This window comes from Brassica napus, unplaced genomic scaffold, assembly GCF_020379485.1.
Source record: "Brassica napus cultivar Da-Ae unplaced genomic scaffold, Da-Ae ScsIHWf_1823;HRSCAF=2459, whole genome shotgun sequence".
Classification (NCBI taxonomy): Eukaryota; Viridiplantae; Streptophyta; class Magnoliopsida; order Brassicales; family Brassicaceae; genus Brassica; species Brassica napus.
In genome coordinates, this window is record NW_026015240.1 from 3,476 (window position 1) to 19,395 (window position 15,920).

General features: G+C 37.7%; 3 protein-coding genes across 5 annotated transcripts; 1 reads left to right on the forward strand and 2 right to left on the reverse strand.

Moving 5' to 3' along the window:
• Window positions 1–1,114: 1,114 nt before the first annotated feature.
• On the reverse strand, window positions 1,115–7,126 carry LOC125599252 (nucleolar protein 6-like). Of its 2 annotated transcripts, none has more exons than XM_048772677.1 (26): window positions 6,835–7,126; window positions 6,593–6,754; window positions 6,354–6,519; window positions 6,161–6,277; window positions 5,932–6,065; window positions 5,710–5,860; window positions 5,554–5,624; window positions 5,100–5,198; window positions 4,889–5,001; window positions 4,475–4,649; window positions 4,279–4,389; window positions 4,134–4,212; window positions 3,900–4,043; window positions 3,693–3,800; window positions 3,468–3,589; window positions 3,313–3,380; window positions 3,136–3,230; window positions 2,926–3,046; window positions 2,708–2,845; window positions 2,502–2,598; window positions 2,272–2,397; window positions 2,075–2,167; window positions 1,862–1,976; window positions 1,640–1,785; window positions 1,483–1,569; window positions 1,115–1,396 (listed from the first exon to the last, which is right to left on the reverse strand). In XM_048772677.1, the coding sequence occupies exons 1-26, from the start codon at window positions 6,955–6,957 to the stop codon at window positions 1,271–1,273; spliced, it is 3,087 nt and encodes a 1,028-aa protein (XP_048628634.1). In that variant the 5' UTR covers window positions 6,958–7,126; the 3' UTR covers window positions 1,115–1,270. The 2 variants fall into 2 exon arrangements, with proteins under 2 accessions (XP_048628634.1, XP_048628633.1); XM_048772676.1 differs by having other exon boundaries at window positions 1,640–1,782; window positions 6,835–6,988.
• Window positions 7,127–7,696: 570 nt separating this feature from the next.
• LOC125599255 (high mobility group B protein 9-like) lies at window positions 7,697–8,869 on the reverse strand. Its single transcript, XM_048772680.1, has 2 exons — window positions 8,321–8,869; window positions 7,697–8,036 (listed from the first exon to the last, which is right to left on the reverse strand). Exons 1-2 carry the CDS (start codon window positions 8,385–8,387, stop codon window positions 7,840–7,842), a joined length of 264 nt encoding a protein of 87 aa, XP_048628637.1. The 5' UTR covers window positions 8,388–8,869; the 3' UTR covers window positions 7,697–7,839.
• A 580-nt stretch (window positions 8,870–9,449) lies between these two features.
• LOC125599253 (nucleolar protein 6-like) lies at window positions 9,450–15,457 on the forward strand. Of its 2 annotated transcripts, none has more exons than XM_048772678.1 (26): window positions 9,450–9,737; window positions 9,818–9,979; window positions 10,053–10,218; window positions 10,295–10,411; window positions 10,507–10,640; window positions 10,712–10,862; window positions 10,948–11,018; window positions 11,374–11,472; window positions 11,571–11,683; window positions 11,923–12,097; window positions 12,182–12,292; window positions 12,359–12,437; window positions 12,528–12,671; window positions 12,771–12,878; window positions 12,982–13,103; window positions 13,191–13,258; window positions 13,341–13,435; window positions 13,525–13,645; window positions 13,726–13,863; window positions 13,973–14,069; window positions 14,174–14,299; window positions 14,404–14,496; window positions 14,595–14,709; window positions 14,786–14,931; window positions 15,002–15,088; window positions 15,176–15,457. In XM_048772678.1, exons 1-26 carry the CDS (start codon window positions 9,615–9,617, stop codon window positions 15,299–15,301), a joined length of 3,087 nt encoding a protein of 1,028 aa, XP_048628635.1. In that variant the 5' UTR covers window positions 9,450–9,614; the 3' UTR covers window positions 15,302–15,457. The 2 variants fall into 2 exon arrangements, with proteins under 2 accessions (XP_048628635.1, XP_048628636.1); XM_048772679.1 differs by having other exon boundaries at window positions 9,451–9,737; window positions 14,789–14,931.
• The last annotated feature ends 463 nt before the right edge of the window (window positions 15,458–15,920 follow it).

Genomic DNA, 15,920 nt, shown 5'->3' on the forward strand with positions numbered 1-15,920 from the left:
AAATGTTGAATGCCCTAATCCAACTAGGTTAATGTAACAAACTCCTTCCATATAAGAAGAGTTTGTGTGTTCTCTTCTCTCTTATGCAAAGCAAGCAGATTTGTAAGATTGAGAGAGAGAGAAATGTGCTAGATCTTTGTTCTTAAGATTATAGTGAGTTGCCTCCTTGCCAGATCCGTAGCCATTTTAGGTGAATTCTGGGTAAACAAATACTTAGTGTCTATCTTGTCAATGTTCTTCTTCTGATTTGAATAATTCTACAAACTCATACTTTCTACTTTCTAACTTATGTTCTCGAGTTCGCCAAAGAGTGTATCATCGAGTTTGTGTTTGATTCTGATTTTAGATCAAACAGTTTTGCTGTTGTGTTTCAACAAGGTGTCATTTTCAATAGCGAATGCAAGAGTTGAGGTGTGGCGTTTGATGGGAAGAGAGACTTTTCATTGTGGAAGAAGAGGATGCTAACACATCTGTCTGTCCTTGGTTTAAAAGATGTATTAGAAGAATCTTTGTCACCTTATACGTCAGCAATCAGGAATGATGAAGACGAGGATGTGTACATGGAGCGGTTGGTGAAAGAGAAAGCTTAAAGGCTTGAAAGATCAGGAAGACGATGAATCTGATCATCCATTCTCAATGTTGGAGATCATGTGTTAAAGAAATTTGAATTGTGTATGTCAGCCGGTTCTACATGGTCCATACTGGAGAGGTTATATTTTTCCAAAGACTCTACAAATAGAATTCATTTGTAACACAAATTCTATATTTTCATGATGGTTGATATTAGAGTATTGACGAGAATAAAAAAAAAAAAAGAAACATATAAGATTTCAAGTTGATGTACTACTGAATGGAGTAGTGTTGTGACATTACCCTGATGTTTTTCAAAAACTTGAGTGAGAGATATCAAGAGCGCTGTATGTCTCTAGATGCCATCTGACAAGTTCGAGATTAATGTATAGGAAACACAGGTTCTAGAGACTAAACCATATTTCTTTGTTTGTCGGTTTGCAGAGTTTTTTGAGCTTATTTTGTTTGGTGAAAATGATGATTGATGGGTCTTGAGAAAACCAAGTGGCACTTGTTGTAAAAACCGTTTCGGTTGGAAGTTAAATTATAACAAAAGAAAGATTGTGTTTGATTGGTATTGTAGAAAACATATTATAAAAAGATTGTGTTCGACTGGTATTGTAGAAAACATATGATGTGTACTCATCAAGATTGATAAACAGTTTTGATATCTAATCGGTCAGAACTAGGAGATTTGAAACTAAGCTTTTAGAAACGTCATGGAGACTTGAGCAACTAAGATATCTCTCACCAACCCTTTTCCCATTTCGCCTACCGCCTTTAAAATCTCTTTCGGATCAGTTTCATCTTCATCTCGTTTTCGTTTCTGTAAATCAGAACATTAAACATTTGATTATATTCACCCGCCCTTTTTTTTTGTTGGTTTAAAGAAAGTTGTTTTGTTTGTTTTACCTTTGACTTCTGTTTAGTCCAAGTTAAACCAATCAAGTCACCTCCTAAATGGTCATACCACGGCTTCAACAACATCCCAAACCGTTTCTGCAGACAACAGCGCACGATAAGAACCCCGGTAAGTTTTAATGTTTCTGTTTTGAATTAGAAAACTTGCCTCCAACACACTCAAGAAGCACTTGGTTGGATCGGAGTCCAACATTAACTCCTCCTTAAGCTGCTCATGGCTTCTCTCCAAATATCCAGGCAATAAGAATCTGTTAACATATGTACTCGCCTCCCAACGTGCTACATGATCCCCTGCTAATAATTACTGGAGTACATTAGTTTTTGGATTTAGCGACGGAAACAAAAGAGAGAGAGGGAGACATAGAGCCACCTTTAGGACCTTGGTTAAGTTTAGGCGGAAACAAAAGACGACGTGGGTAAGGTAGGTTTTCTCTATGGAGAAGAACAACTGCGTCATACTTGTCCAAAGGAGGTCTGAAAAGGCTCTGCAACATATATAGATGCAATTAATACCAGTCAACATCATGTTACTTGTAATACCAGCTAAGCACAACGCAATGTGTTTTCAATGCATTTCACTCACCTCCCATTGAACAGAATCATTGTGTTCTTGCAGTACCAGTTTACTTAATACGTTTGCACTGCTTCGAGCAGAAGCCACCAACCTTTTTTGTTCCTTTAACAAAGTTATAGTAAATTGGAGTTACAACTATCAGAAGGAAAAAAAAAAAAAAAAAAGACAGAGCGACGCTAAGATGCTTTTCAAAAGCGTTTGCTAACCGACAAGTTTGGTGAAAATGTTGTCCATGCCTCTGATGCCTTGTCGTAAGGAGCAGCCAAGAACATGGCTGAACTTATGTTTTGTCTGCCCTCTTCATCGCGCTTTCTACTTGACATGAAGTTATCCTAAAAAGCACAGAAAGCATTTACATATGTCGTTTCTAACAAATATTTCTCAACATTAGATACACTATTTAAAAAAAAGAAAAAGAAAAAAAAAGAGGACTCACATTGATGTCCTTGTGGTCATTTATGCCAAAGTCACTGTTTCTGTCGACAATCAGCGGACAGGACCACCAGTCATAGTCTGCTAGTAATCGCAAGAACCTGTTACACATTCCAGCGAAAAAAAAAAGATGTAGTGTTTTAATTGTTGGTTAACACCGTTAGTAGATTGTGTTTTTGTAAAATCAAAATCATGGTAGCCGAAACAAACCTTAAGAATCCGCTGAAGCGAGAGAGAGGAACACCAAGTGGGAGAGGTGTGAGGAAGACATGTGCAACCAAAAGTTCAATGGCTTCTTCTGCTAGGCAACCAGAAAAGAGATGCGCAGAAACCCATCTTTTTGCAAGCCTTAAGATAGCGGACACGGTATGGGGTTATGAAACATCAAAGCAAGCAAAAGTATACATGTAAAGTCTATCGCCTTTTACCTTGCAACTGGTGCATATGTAGGAAATCCGGCTTGCAAACCATAGATCATTTTTGCATGTTGACAGCGAAAGAAAAGCATTTTATCGGTAGAGGAAAGATCCTTCACTCGGTCAGGTCCAACTGCAACTCAGAAGAAGTACCACAGGAAGTCAGAATCACATAGGCTTTCTATTCAGAAGATATTATGAGTGCAAGAGAAGAAATCTCACTTTCATGTAAAATACTCAGACGAAACGCGTAACCACCCATGAAAACAACGTTATTCTCAGTAGCTGGTCGCGTTATGCCCTTAACCTTCTGAAGTCTGTCAATATTTTCATTTGTACGAATTTATATAATACTGTGGCTTAATAGTATGAAGTGTTTCTAACAACAGTTTAACCTACTTCTTTACAATTTGAAGAAGGAAGTCAGTTTTCGTTTTCTCAATTTCCAAATCACCAGGTCCTTCTAGCTGCGAACAGAAAAAAACTGGGGAGCTTAGATAACTAACTTAACAAACCATATATACGCTATCAATCAAGCGTAGTACTGATCCTACCTGAATCATGACCTCCATTGTCGGTATGCAAGATGGCATATGTTCATGTAGTCTTCGCTCAACAATTTTCACGCAAACCAGTGGGTGAGGTTCAGGAGGGAACACCGATGTGAGCCTAAGAGCTACAAAACACGAGGAATATTAGATATCACAGATACTGCAAACATCATTACACACTTGTTTTGCTATAAGCTCACTGCAAAACAGTACTACACGAAAACTAACCTGAATCTAAAGGCTGAATGCCAGAAACGTTTAGAGGAATGCCTTTGATCTCAAGCAAGCACTTTGAGAGAACTTTGAAGACATAAAGCGAATTTCCAAATGTTGGGTCTGAGACATCAGCATTATTGCATAATTAGTTTGAAACCATAACGAGACAAACGCGCAGTGCATAGAGAGAAGTGAAAAGTTCAATGATTTTAGTAATACCTTTATCTCCGTAGAGCAGAGAGAAGTCAAGTTGATCAACCAATTGAACAATATCATCGGAATAGAGTGAAAGATGCCGCTCAAAGATATACTCAATCATTTGTTTCATGATAAGATGCCTTCTCCACTGCTGAGTCTCCCAGACTAAGATAATGAAATAGGCAAATATTCAGCTTGCATAAACTTGAAACTTCTTTATTGAACTCTGTCAAGAAGCATGTATTGATAACACACCTGTGCATTCCGCTATTCTTCCATCTTCAAGCCTCCTTAGCTCAGACTTGTCCCCCCAAAATTTTCGAAACTTGAGTACCTAGAAAAAGATATGCTATTTAGTAAGACCGTAGGAGCCAAGGATGATAAAGAAATCTTGATGTACCTCTTCCTTGTTATCAGCATCTGGTCCAATATCAACCATTCTAAACGCATTTTCGGTTGATCTGATAGATATGCCAATAAAAAGTGGTTCTCTGTCAAGAACTGACAAGCCCTGTTTCAAAGCCAGTTATAATTGTTAGAACAATTTTCGATGCATTGAAAGGTAATCGTAAATCAGGAAGAAAAAAAAAACATACATCTTCAACATACGAGCCTTGATTGGCATTTCTCCAAACAACACGGATTGATTTTGCTCTGTCACCAAGTCCTTGTTCCAGCAGGCTATGCACTTTCTGCTCATAAATTCTCCAATATTCCTTGTCCAAACAAAACACTGACGTAGGTTCTGCTATTTTCCCTTCTAGGTGTAACCTAAGAGAACTTAGATGTTAGGATTGCTAACTAGAAAGAATAAAAATTAGCACATGAAAAAAAATGATAAATTTAAAATCTTGGAGTTGATTAGATATAATAGAATAAAGGCAATCGATAATTCAACTATCTTGAATTTTAAAATCGCATACTTTCACATGCACGAAAATCTTTGACAAAAGTAGGAACATACCCAGCCACTTCCATCCCTAACAATACAAATAGATCAGTAAGGTTACCGTATGCAATGGTCATATTTAACAGGATAGTCGATCTTGGTCATAAAAGCCTCCTCGAATCCTCCATCACTGAGTTTCATACGTGTAAGAGTTGACGAAGCCTCATGTCGGAGCTGCGATACCAACAAACAAATTACATGAACAAGTCACAAAGACAACCACAGCATTGGATCAATTATCAAGTAAAGCGAGCTACAAAAAAAAAAGATACCTCATGGAGTCCAATACTGGTCATCCGGAAAGCCAGATTCACGTGTGTAGATGGATCACATATAAGAACAGGGAACAACTCTTTGAATTTCTTATTCTCCTGAAATTTAAAGGTTAACTATCAGTAAATCACAGTATACAGGGAACACAGCACCGAGGTGCGCAACTGAGAGTTTCTTCCATTGATGATACTTGCAATAATACTGTTAATCAAGAAAACTTCGACTGTAATCACGAGTGGCTACATAAGGTTTTTCCAGCAGTATTAAAACTGCCATTTGTACTCTTCGGATTACTAGACGATGCCTTAAGGCTATACACCACAATGAAACTATAAACTAGTGGAATTTCTCTCTGATTGTTTCAGTAGCAAATGGATCCAATAGCACCAGTGCAGACTCATACTGCATCGAAAACAAAAATAAAACACACTGATAGGCAAGTAGAAAACGCACCTCTGTCGAGGCAAGTATTTTGGTCTTCCCTGCTGTAAAAAATAGACCGCTTCCCTCAAAATCATGAGTGGCTGCCAACAGGATTAACAAACGTTGGTTATCCGTGATGCAGAATCAAATACTTACAGAAAATAAACTTAAGCTGCATAAGCATACTTATGAATTCCAGTGTCTTTGTGAATATTTGCAGTGCGTTTTGTGACTTTTCAATGTAGCCAAATCTTGCAAGGAATGATACTATCACGAAGATTAAAAAGCCATTCAAGCAGTCATGGGCGTATATCGAGCTCCTTTGTCTAGCCCATATCTGCACACAACCATACAGGTTTACAGACTCCAATAAACACAGGGTAGACAATACATGTTAGCTATACATACCTTTAGCAATATCAAAGCATCTGGCAACGCTTTCCACTGAGATAATCTGTTCTCGAGAAGATTAGAATTTTCCTCCAGAAACATGTCCTCCAATATGCTTAAGTTGTAAGTGGGCGTGGGCAGAGAGTCACCATCTTTATCATCAAAACAAATCATAATGATCATTAAACAGCTGTCTCAACATATTCGTCAAGAGAAAACTCAACATTCCTGAAACAAACCACATTACCTGCAGTAACAGAAGGGAGGTTGTTGCTGCTCATACTCAGCATTGCAACATCAAACAGTGATTTTGCTGAAGGTATTATTCTTATGGAAAATCCAGGTAAGTGATCAACTTTCTTAGCTGCAAACACATTCTCATTCTCGGCGTCAAAACATTCTCACCTTTCTTAGCGAAAAAAAAACTAGAGCACACATACCTGGGAAAACAACTAAGACTGGCTTCCTCGCCTCGTTCTGTAAGGCTGACCATTCAACTTTCTCAACAGACGATGACAACAACAAATGGTTCTTAAGTACACAAAGATATAGACATCGCTTGGCATGGTATAGATGATTCATATAATCTTTCTCATGAAAACATTCCTGCAAGCACCAGTCTATAGTTAAACCACACAACATTGATTTCAAAACTTGGAGATAAGCATTAGAAACTGACCTTAGGCAAGTGGAGGAGAAGATCAACAGAAGCATCAGGCTTTGCCATACAACGAGTGGAGTAGCTGCCGACGGGTCTGAAACCATTAGGCTTCTTGAAGATGAATTCAACTTTATCAGCTCCAATCTCGCTAACGAAGCTGGGAGCTAATTCCGAAGTAACCTATGAGTTCAAGAGTTTTTTTCAAATGTTAATAAAGTTTGAACTTAAGAACAAAGCATTGACTAGAAGACAAAATCTACCTCGAGACCTTCAGGTATAGCATCAATGGCTTCTTCAATTGATGAAACGAGACCGTCCACAGTAGAATCGCGATCTATCCGACTCTTCTCTAGCAAATCGTTGAGTTTAGAATCTGCCTCCATCTTTGACTTCTGGTAAATTAGGGTTCGTTTCGTTTTGCGTGAGCGAGGAAGAAGAAGGGAAGGCTTGCTGCGACACCGTTTCGATAAGTGATAGCGAAAAGTGGGAAAGGCCGAAACCTCTTTATTTTGTTCCGTCCCACATCGCTAACTGATTCATCTTTTATTGTTATTTATATATCAGTTTGGATAGATGGAAGGTTACCCACAAGGGATGATATTGGATGTTACGATGTGAGTCCCTCCTTGGCAGTGGTCAGTTGGTTCATTGAACACATACATCTTAATAACTGATGTGGGTCCCCTGTTGTTTTTTTTTTTTTTATTTTTTTTTTAACAAATTTGTGTATTAACTTATAATTGTCATCTTGCTATATACACTAATACTTGTTTTTTTAAAAAACTTTCAACACTTTTATTTTGTAGAAACATGTTTTTGTTTTCTAAACTTTGAAAAAACTCTTTATTTTTTTTTAATTTTTTTGTTTTATATTGATTTATTTACACTTAAAATGAATATCTAATTAAATATACTAATTTTGATTTACTGAGATCATATCTTTGGATCGGGCAGAGATCTTTTTCTCAAATCCAATTCCTTCGGATCTTAAACATTTGAACCTAAGTAGGTGTTCGAAAATTTTGGATTCATGTATGAGTCAATTAAAGCATGTATGTAATCCTGAAAATATATCCAAAACATACATAATATGTATACAGAATTTTTTAGATTTCAGACGCTAGCCGTAGTCATCATCATCAGGAACAGATCTCCTGCTGCTTCCGTTTCTACCATTATCCTCTGGATAGAAGCAAGACGATTATGTCGGCGAGCGTCTGAAAATTATGTATGTTTTGGATGTGTTTTTTACGTATCCAGAGTGTTTAGATACGTCGTCTCCTCCCAGCTTCCACGTATGGTACAACGGCACCTATTGGATCAGCAGTTGGTGTTGGTGGGCCGGGCTGGGCTGAGTGGTAAAGCACGCCATTAAGAATCTCTGAGCCCAACTTAACTTTAACCAGATAACCACAGTCGAATTTGCCTTCAATTGTACCTATGGCTGTGAAACTCGACGAACCTGTGCCATGTATTCATATGTCACATGTATTCATAATCTAATTTAAATAAAAGACATTATCTTATAGTCGCATCCGGTTTGGTCCACGTAGTCGGTTTATTATCCAACAAAATCCAAATAAATCCAAAATCCAAATAAAGCTAACAAGACAATCATCATCCTGGTGCCCCTAAATATAAGTTAAGCATCTATATAATCATTGATTAATATTCTTAATAAACAATAAAAAGACTTGAGTAATATGTAGATGACAAAAAAAAAAGACGGAGTAATATGTAACAAACCTTGGGAAGGAGGAGGATAAGAGCTAGTATAACCTATGCTTGGAGGAGTGTATTCGACGAGAGCCATCTCCTACTACGTGGATTTATTTGGATTTATTTGGATTTTGTTGGATAATAAACCGACTACGTGGACCAAACCGGATGCGACTATAAGATAATGTCTTTTATTTAAATTAGATTATGAATACATGTGACATATGAATACATGGCACAGGTTCGTCGAGTTTCACAGCCATAGGTACAATTGAAGGCAAATTCGACTGTGGTTATCTGGTTAAAGTTAAGTTGGGCTCAGAGATTCTTAATGGCGTGCTTTACCACTCAGCCCAGCCCGGCCCACCAACACCAACTGCTGATCCAATAGGTGCCGTTGTACCATACGTGGAAGCTGGGAGGAGACGACGTATCTAAACACTCTGGATACGTAAAAAACACATCCAAAACATACATAATTTTCAGACGCTCGCCGACATAATCGTCTTGCTTCTATCCAGAGGATAATGGTAGAAACGGAAGCAGCAGGAGATCTGTTCCTGATGATGATGACTACGGCTAGCGTCTGAAATCTAAAAAAATTCTGTATACATATTATGTATGTTTTGGATATATTTTCAGGATTACATACATGCTTTAATTGACTCATACATGAATCCAAAATTTTCGAACACCTACTTAGGTTCAAATGTTTAAGATCCGAAGGAATTGGATTTGAGAAAAAGATCTCTGCCCGATCCAAAGATATGATCTCAGTAAATCAAATTAGTATATTTAATTAGATATTCATTTTAAGTGTAAATAAATCAATATAAAACAAAAAAATTAAAAAAAAATAAAGAGTTTTTTCAAAGTTTAGAAAACAAAAACATGTTTCTACAAAATAAAAGTGTTGAAAGTTTTTTAAAAAAACAAGTATTAGTGTATATAGCAAGATGACAATTATAAGTTAATACACAAATTTGTTAAAAAAAAAATAAAAAAAAAAAAAAAACACAGGGGACCCACATCAGTTATTAAGATGTATGTGTTCAATGAACCAACTGACCACTGCCAAGGAGGGACTCACATCGTAACATCCAATATCATCCCTTGTGGGTAACCTTCCATCTATCCAAACTGATATATAAATAACAATAAAAGATGAATCAGTTAGCGATGTGGGACGGAACAAAATAAAGAGGTTTCGGCCTTTCCCACTTTTCGCTATCACTTATCGAAACGGTGTCGCAGCAAGCCTTCCCTTCTTCTTCCTCGCTCACGCAAAACGAAACGAACCCTAATTTACCAGAAGTCAAAGATGGAGGCAGATTCTAAACTCAACGATTTGCTAGAGAAGAGTCGGATAGATCGCGATTCTACTGTGGACGGTCTCGTTTCATCAATTGAAGAAGCCATTGATGCTATACCTGAAGGTCTCGAGGTAGATTTTGTCTTCTAGTCAATGCTTTGTTCTTAAGTTCAAACTTTATTAACATTTGAAAAAAACTCTTGAACTCATAGGTTACTTCGGAATTAGCTCCCAGCTTCGTTAGCGAGATTGGAGCTGATAAAGTTGAATTCATCTTCAAGAAGCCTAATGGTTTCAGACCCGTCGGCAGCTACTCCACTCGTTGTATGGCAAAGCCTGATGCTTCTGTTGATCTTCTCCTCCACTTGCCTAAGGTCAGTTTCTAATGCTTATCTCCAAGTTTTGAAATCAATGTTGTGTGGTTTAACTATAGACTGGTGCTTGCAGGAATGTTTTCATGAGAAAGATTATATGAATCATCTATACCATGCCAAGCGATGTCTATATCTTTGTGTACTTAAGAACCATTTGTTGTTGTCATCGTCTGTTGAGAAAGTTGAATGGTCAGCCTTACAGAACGAGGCGAGGAAGCCAGTCTTAGTTGTTTTCCCAGGTATGTGTGCTCTAGTTTTTTTTTCGCTAAGAAAGGTGAGAATGTTTTGACGCCGAGAATGAGAATGTGTTTGCAGCTAAGAAAGTTGATCACTTACCTGGATTTTCCATAAGAATAATACCTTCAGCAAAATCACTGTTTGATGTTGCAATGCTGAGTATGAGCAGCAACAACCTCCCTTCTGTTACTGCAGGTAATGTGGTTTGTTTCAGGAATGTTGAGTTTTCTCTTGACGAATATGTTGAGACAGCTGTTTAATGATCATTATGATTTGTTTTGATGATAAAGATGGTGACTCTCTGCCCACGCCCACTTACAACTTAAGCATATTGGAGGACATGTTTCTGGAGGAAAATTCTAATCTTCTCGAGAACAGATTATCTCAGTGGAAAGCGTTGCCAGATGCTTTGATATTGCTAAAGGTATGTATAGCTAACATGTATTGTCTACCCTGTGTTTATTGGAGTCTGTAAACCTGTATGGTTGTGTGCAGATATGGGCTAGACAAAGGAGCTCGATATACGCCCATGACTGCTTGAATGGCTTTTTAATCTTCGTGATAGTATCATTCCTTGCAAGATTTGGCTACATTGAAAAGTCACAAAACGCACTGCAAATATTCACAAAGACACTGGAATTCATAAGTATGCTTATGCAGCTTAAGTTTATTTTCTGTAAGTATTTGATTCTGCATCACGGATAACCAACGTTTGTTAATCCTGTTGGCAGCCACTCATGATTTTGAGGGAAGCGGTCTATTTTTTACAGCAGGGAAGACCAAAATACTTGCCTCGACAGAGGTGCGTTTTCTACTTGCCTATCAGTGTGTTTTATTTTTGTTTTCGATGCAGTATGAGTCTGCACTGGTGCTATTGGATCCATTTGCTACTGAAACAATCAGAGAGAAATTCCACTAGTTTATAGTTTCATTGTGGTGTATAGCCTTAAGGCATCGTCTAGTAATCCGAAGAGTACAAATGGCAGTTTTAATACTGCTGGAAAAACCTTATGTAGCCACTCGTGATTACAGTCGAAGTTTTCTTGATTAACAGTATTATTGCAAGTATCATCAATGGAAGAAACTCTCAGTTGCGCACCTCGGTGCTGTGTTCCCTGTATACTGTGATTTACTGATAGTTAACCTTTAAATTTCAGGAGAATAAGAAATTCAAAGAGTTGTTCCCTGTTCTTATATGTGATCCATCTACACACGTGAATCTGGCTTTCCGGATGACCAGTATTGGACTCCATGAGGTATCTTTTTTTTTTGTAGCTCGCTTTACTTGATAATTGATCCAATGCTGTGGTTGTCTTTGTGACTTGTTCATGTAATTTGTTTGTTGGTATCGCAGCTCCGACATGAGGCTTCGTCAACTCTTACACGTATGAAACTCAGTGATGGAGGATTCGAGGAGGCTTTTATGACCAAGATCGACTATCCTGTTAAATATGACCATTGCATACGGTAACCTTACTGATCTATTTGTATTGTTAGGGATGGAAGTGGCTGGGTATGTTCCTACTTTTGTCAAAGATTTTCGTGCATGTGAAAGTATGCGATTTTAAAATTCAAGATAGTTGAATTATCGATTGCCTTTATTCTATTATATCTAATCAACTCCAAGATTTTAAATTTATCATTTTTTTTCATGTGCTAATTTTTATTCTTTCTAGTTAGCAATCCTAACATCTAAGTTCTCTTAGGTTACACCTAGAAGGGAAAATAGCAGAACCTACGTCAGTGTTTTGTTTGGACAAGGAATATTGGAGAATTTATGAGCAGAAAGTGCATAGCCTGCTGGAACAAGGACTTGGTGACAGAGCAAAATCAATCCGTGTTGTTTGGAGAAATGCCAATCAAGGCTCGTATGTTGAAGATGTATGTTTTTTTTTCTTCCTGATTTACGATTACCTTTCAATGCATCGAAAATTGTTCTAACAATTATAACTGGCTTTGAAACAGGGCTTGTCAGTTCTTGACAGAGAACCACTTTTTATTGGCATATCTATCAGATCAACCGAAAATGCGTTTAGAATGGTTGATATTGGACCAGATGCTGATAACAAGGAAGAGGTACATCAAGATTTCTTTATCATCCTTGGCTCCTACGGTCTTACTAAATAGCATATCTTTTTCTAGGTACTCAAGTTTCGAAAATTTTGGGGGGACAAGTCTGAGCTAAGGAGGCTTGAAGATGGAAGAATAGCGGAATGCACAGGTGTGTTATCAATACATGCTTCTTGACAGAGTTCAATAAAGAAGTTTCAAGTTTATGCAAGCTGAATATTTGCCTATTTCATTATCTTAGTCTGGGAGACTCAGCAGTGGAGAAGGCATCTTATCATGAAACAAATGATTGAGTATATCTTTGAGCGGCATCTTTCACTCTATTCCGATGATATTGTTCAATTGGTTGATCAACTTGACTTCTCTCTGCTCTACGGAGATAAAGGTATTACTAAAATCATTGAACTTTTCACTTCTCTCTATGCACTGCGCGTTTGTCTCGTTATGGTTTCAAACTAATTATGCAATAATGCTGATGTCTCAGACCCAACATTTGGAAATTCGCTTTATGTCTTCAAAGTTCTCTCAAAGTGCTTGCTTGAGATCAAAGGCATTCCTCTAAACGTTTCTGGCATTCAGCCTTTAGATTCAGGTTAGTTTTCGTGTAGTACTGTTTTGCAGTGAGCTTATAGCAAAACAAGTGTGTAATGATGTTTGCAGTATCTGTGATATCTAATATTCCTCGTGTTTTGTAGCTCTTAGGCTCACATCGGTGTTCCCTCCTGAACCTCACCCACTGGTTTGCGTGAAAATTGTTGAGCGAAGACTACATGAACATATGCCATCTTGCATACCGACAATGGAGGTCATGATTCAGGTAGGATCAGTACTACGCTTGATTGATAGCGTATATATGGTTTGTTAAGTTAGTTATCTAAGCTCCCCAGTTTTTTTCTGTTCGCAGCTAGAAGGACCTGGTGATTTGGAAATTGAGAAAACGAAAACTGACTTCCTTCTTCAAATTGTAAAGAAGTAGGTTAAACTGTTGTTAGAAACACTTCATACTATTAAGCCACAGTATTATATAAATTCGTACAAATGAAAATATTGACAGACTTCAGAAGGTTAAGGGCATAACGCGACCAGCTACTGAGAATAACGTTGTTTTCATGGGTGGTTACGCGTTTCGTCTGAGTATTTTACATGAAAGTGAGATTTCTTCTCTTGCACTCATAATATCTTCTGAATAGAAAGCCTATGTGATTCTGACTTCCTGTGGTACTTCTTCTGAGTTGCAGTTGGACCTGACCGAGTGAAGGATCTTTCCTCTACCGATAAAATGCTTTTCTTTCGCTGTCAACATGCAAAAATGATCTATGGTTTGCAAGCCGGATTTCCTACATATGCACCAGTTGCAAGGTAAAAGGCGATAGACTTTACATGTATACTTTTGCTTGCTTTGATGTTTCATAACCCCATACCGTGTCCGCTATCTTAAGGCTTGCAAAAAGATGGGTTTCTGCGCATCTCTTTTCTGGTTGCCTAGCAGAAGAAGCCATTGAACTTTTGGTTGCACATGTCTTCCTCACACCTCTCCCACTTGGTGTTCCTCTCTCTCGCTTCAGCGGATTCTTAAGGTTTGTTTCGGCTACCATGATTTTGATTTTACAAAAACACAATCTACTAACGGTGTTAACCAACAATTAAAACACTACATCTTTTTTTTTTCGCTGGAATGTGTAACAGGTTCTTGCGATTACTAGCAGACTATGACTGGTGGTCCTGTCCGCTGATTGTCGACAGAAACAGTGACTTTGGCATAAATGACCACAAGGACATCAATGTGAGTCCTCTTTTTTTTTCTTTTTCTTTTTTTTAAATAGTGTATCTAATGTTGAGAAATATTTGTTAGAAACGACATATGTAAATGCTTTCTGTGCTTTTTAGGATAACTTCATGTCAAGTAGAAAGCGCGATGAAGAGGGCAGACAAAACATAAGTTCAGCCATGTTCTTGGCTGCTCCTTACGACAAGGCATCAGAGGCATGGACAACATTTTCACCAAACTTGTCGGTTAGCAAACGCTTTTGAAAAGCATCTTAGCGTCGCTCTGTCTTTTTTTTTTTTTTTTTTCCTTCTGATAGTTGTAACTCCAATTTACTATAACTTTGTTAAAGGAACAAAAAAGGTTGGTGGCTTCTGCTCGAAGCAGTGCAAACGTATTAAGTAAACTGGTACTGCAAGAACACAATGATTCTGTTCAATGGGAGGTGAGTGAAATGCATTGAAAACACATTGCGTTGTGCTTAGCTGGTATTACAAGTAACATGATGTTGACTGGTATTAATTGCATCTATATATGTTGCAGAGCCTTTTCAGACCTCCTTTGGACAAGTATGACGCAGTTGTTCTTCTCCATAGAGAAAACCTACCTTACCCACGTCGTCTTTTGTTTCCGCCTAAACTTAACCAAGGTCCTAAAGGTGGCTCTATGTCTCCCTCTCTCTCTTTTGTTTCCGTCGCTAAATCCAAAAACTAATGTACTCCAGTAATTATTAGCAGGGGATCATGTAGCACGTTGGGAGGCGAGTACATATGTTAACAGATTCTTATTGCCTGGATATTTGGAGAGAAGCCATGAGCAGCTTAAGGAGGAGTTAATGTTGGACTCCGATCCAACCAAGTGCTTCTTGAGTGTGTTGGAGGCAAGTTTTCTAATTCAAAACAGAAACATTAAAACTTACCGGGGTTCTTATCGTGCGCTGTTGTCTGCAGAAACGGTTTGGGATGTTGTTGAAGCCGTGGTATGACCATTTAGGAGGTGACTTGATTGGTTTAACTTGGACTAAACAGAAGTCAAAGGTAAAACAAACAAAACAACTTTCTTTAAACCAACAAAAAAAAAAGGGCGGGTGAATATAATCAAATGTTTAATGTTCTGATTTACAGAAACGAAAACGAGATGAAGATGAAACTGATCCGAAAGAGATTTTAAAGGCGGTAGGCGAAATGGGAAAAGGGTTGGTGAGAGATATCTTAGTTGCTCAAGTCTCCATGACGTTTCTAAAAGCTTAGTTTCAAATCTCCTAGTTCTGACCGATTAGATATCAAAACTGTTTATCAATCTTGATGAGTACACATCATATGTTTTCTACAATACCAGTCGAACACAATCTTTTTATAATATGTTTTCTACAATACCAATCAAACACAATCTTTCTTTTGTTATAATTTAACTTCCAACCGAAACGGTTTTTACAACAAGTGCCACTTGGTTTTCTCAAGACCCATCAATCATCATTTTCACCAAACAAAATAAGCTCAAAAAACTCTGCAAACCGACAAAAAAGAAATATGGTTTAGTCTCTAGAACCTGTGTTTCCTATACATTAATCTCGAACTTGTCAGATGGCATCTAGAGACATACAGCGCTCTTGATATCTCTCACTCAAGTTTTTGAAAAACATCAGGGTAATGTCACAACACTACTCCATTCAGTAGTACATCAACTTGAAATCTTATATGTTTCTTTTTTTTTTTTTATTCTCGTCCATACTCTAAATATCAATCATCATGAAAATATAGAATTTGTGTTACAAATGAATTCTATTTTGTAGAGTCTTTGGAAAAATATAACTTCTCCAGTATGGACCATGTAGAACCGGCTGACATACACAATTCAAATTTCTTTAAC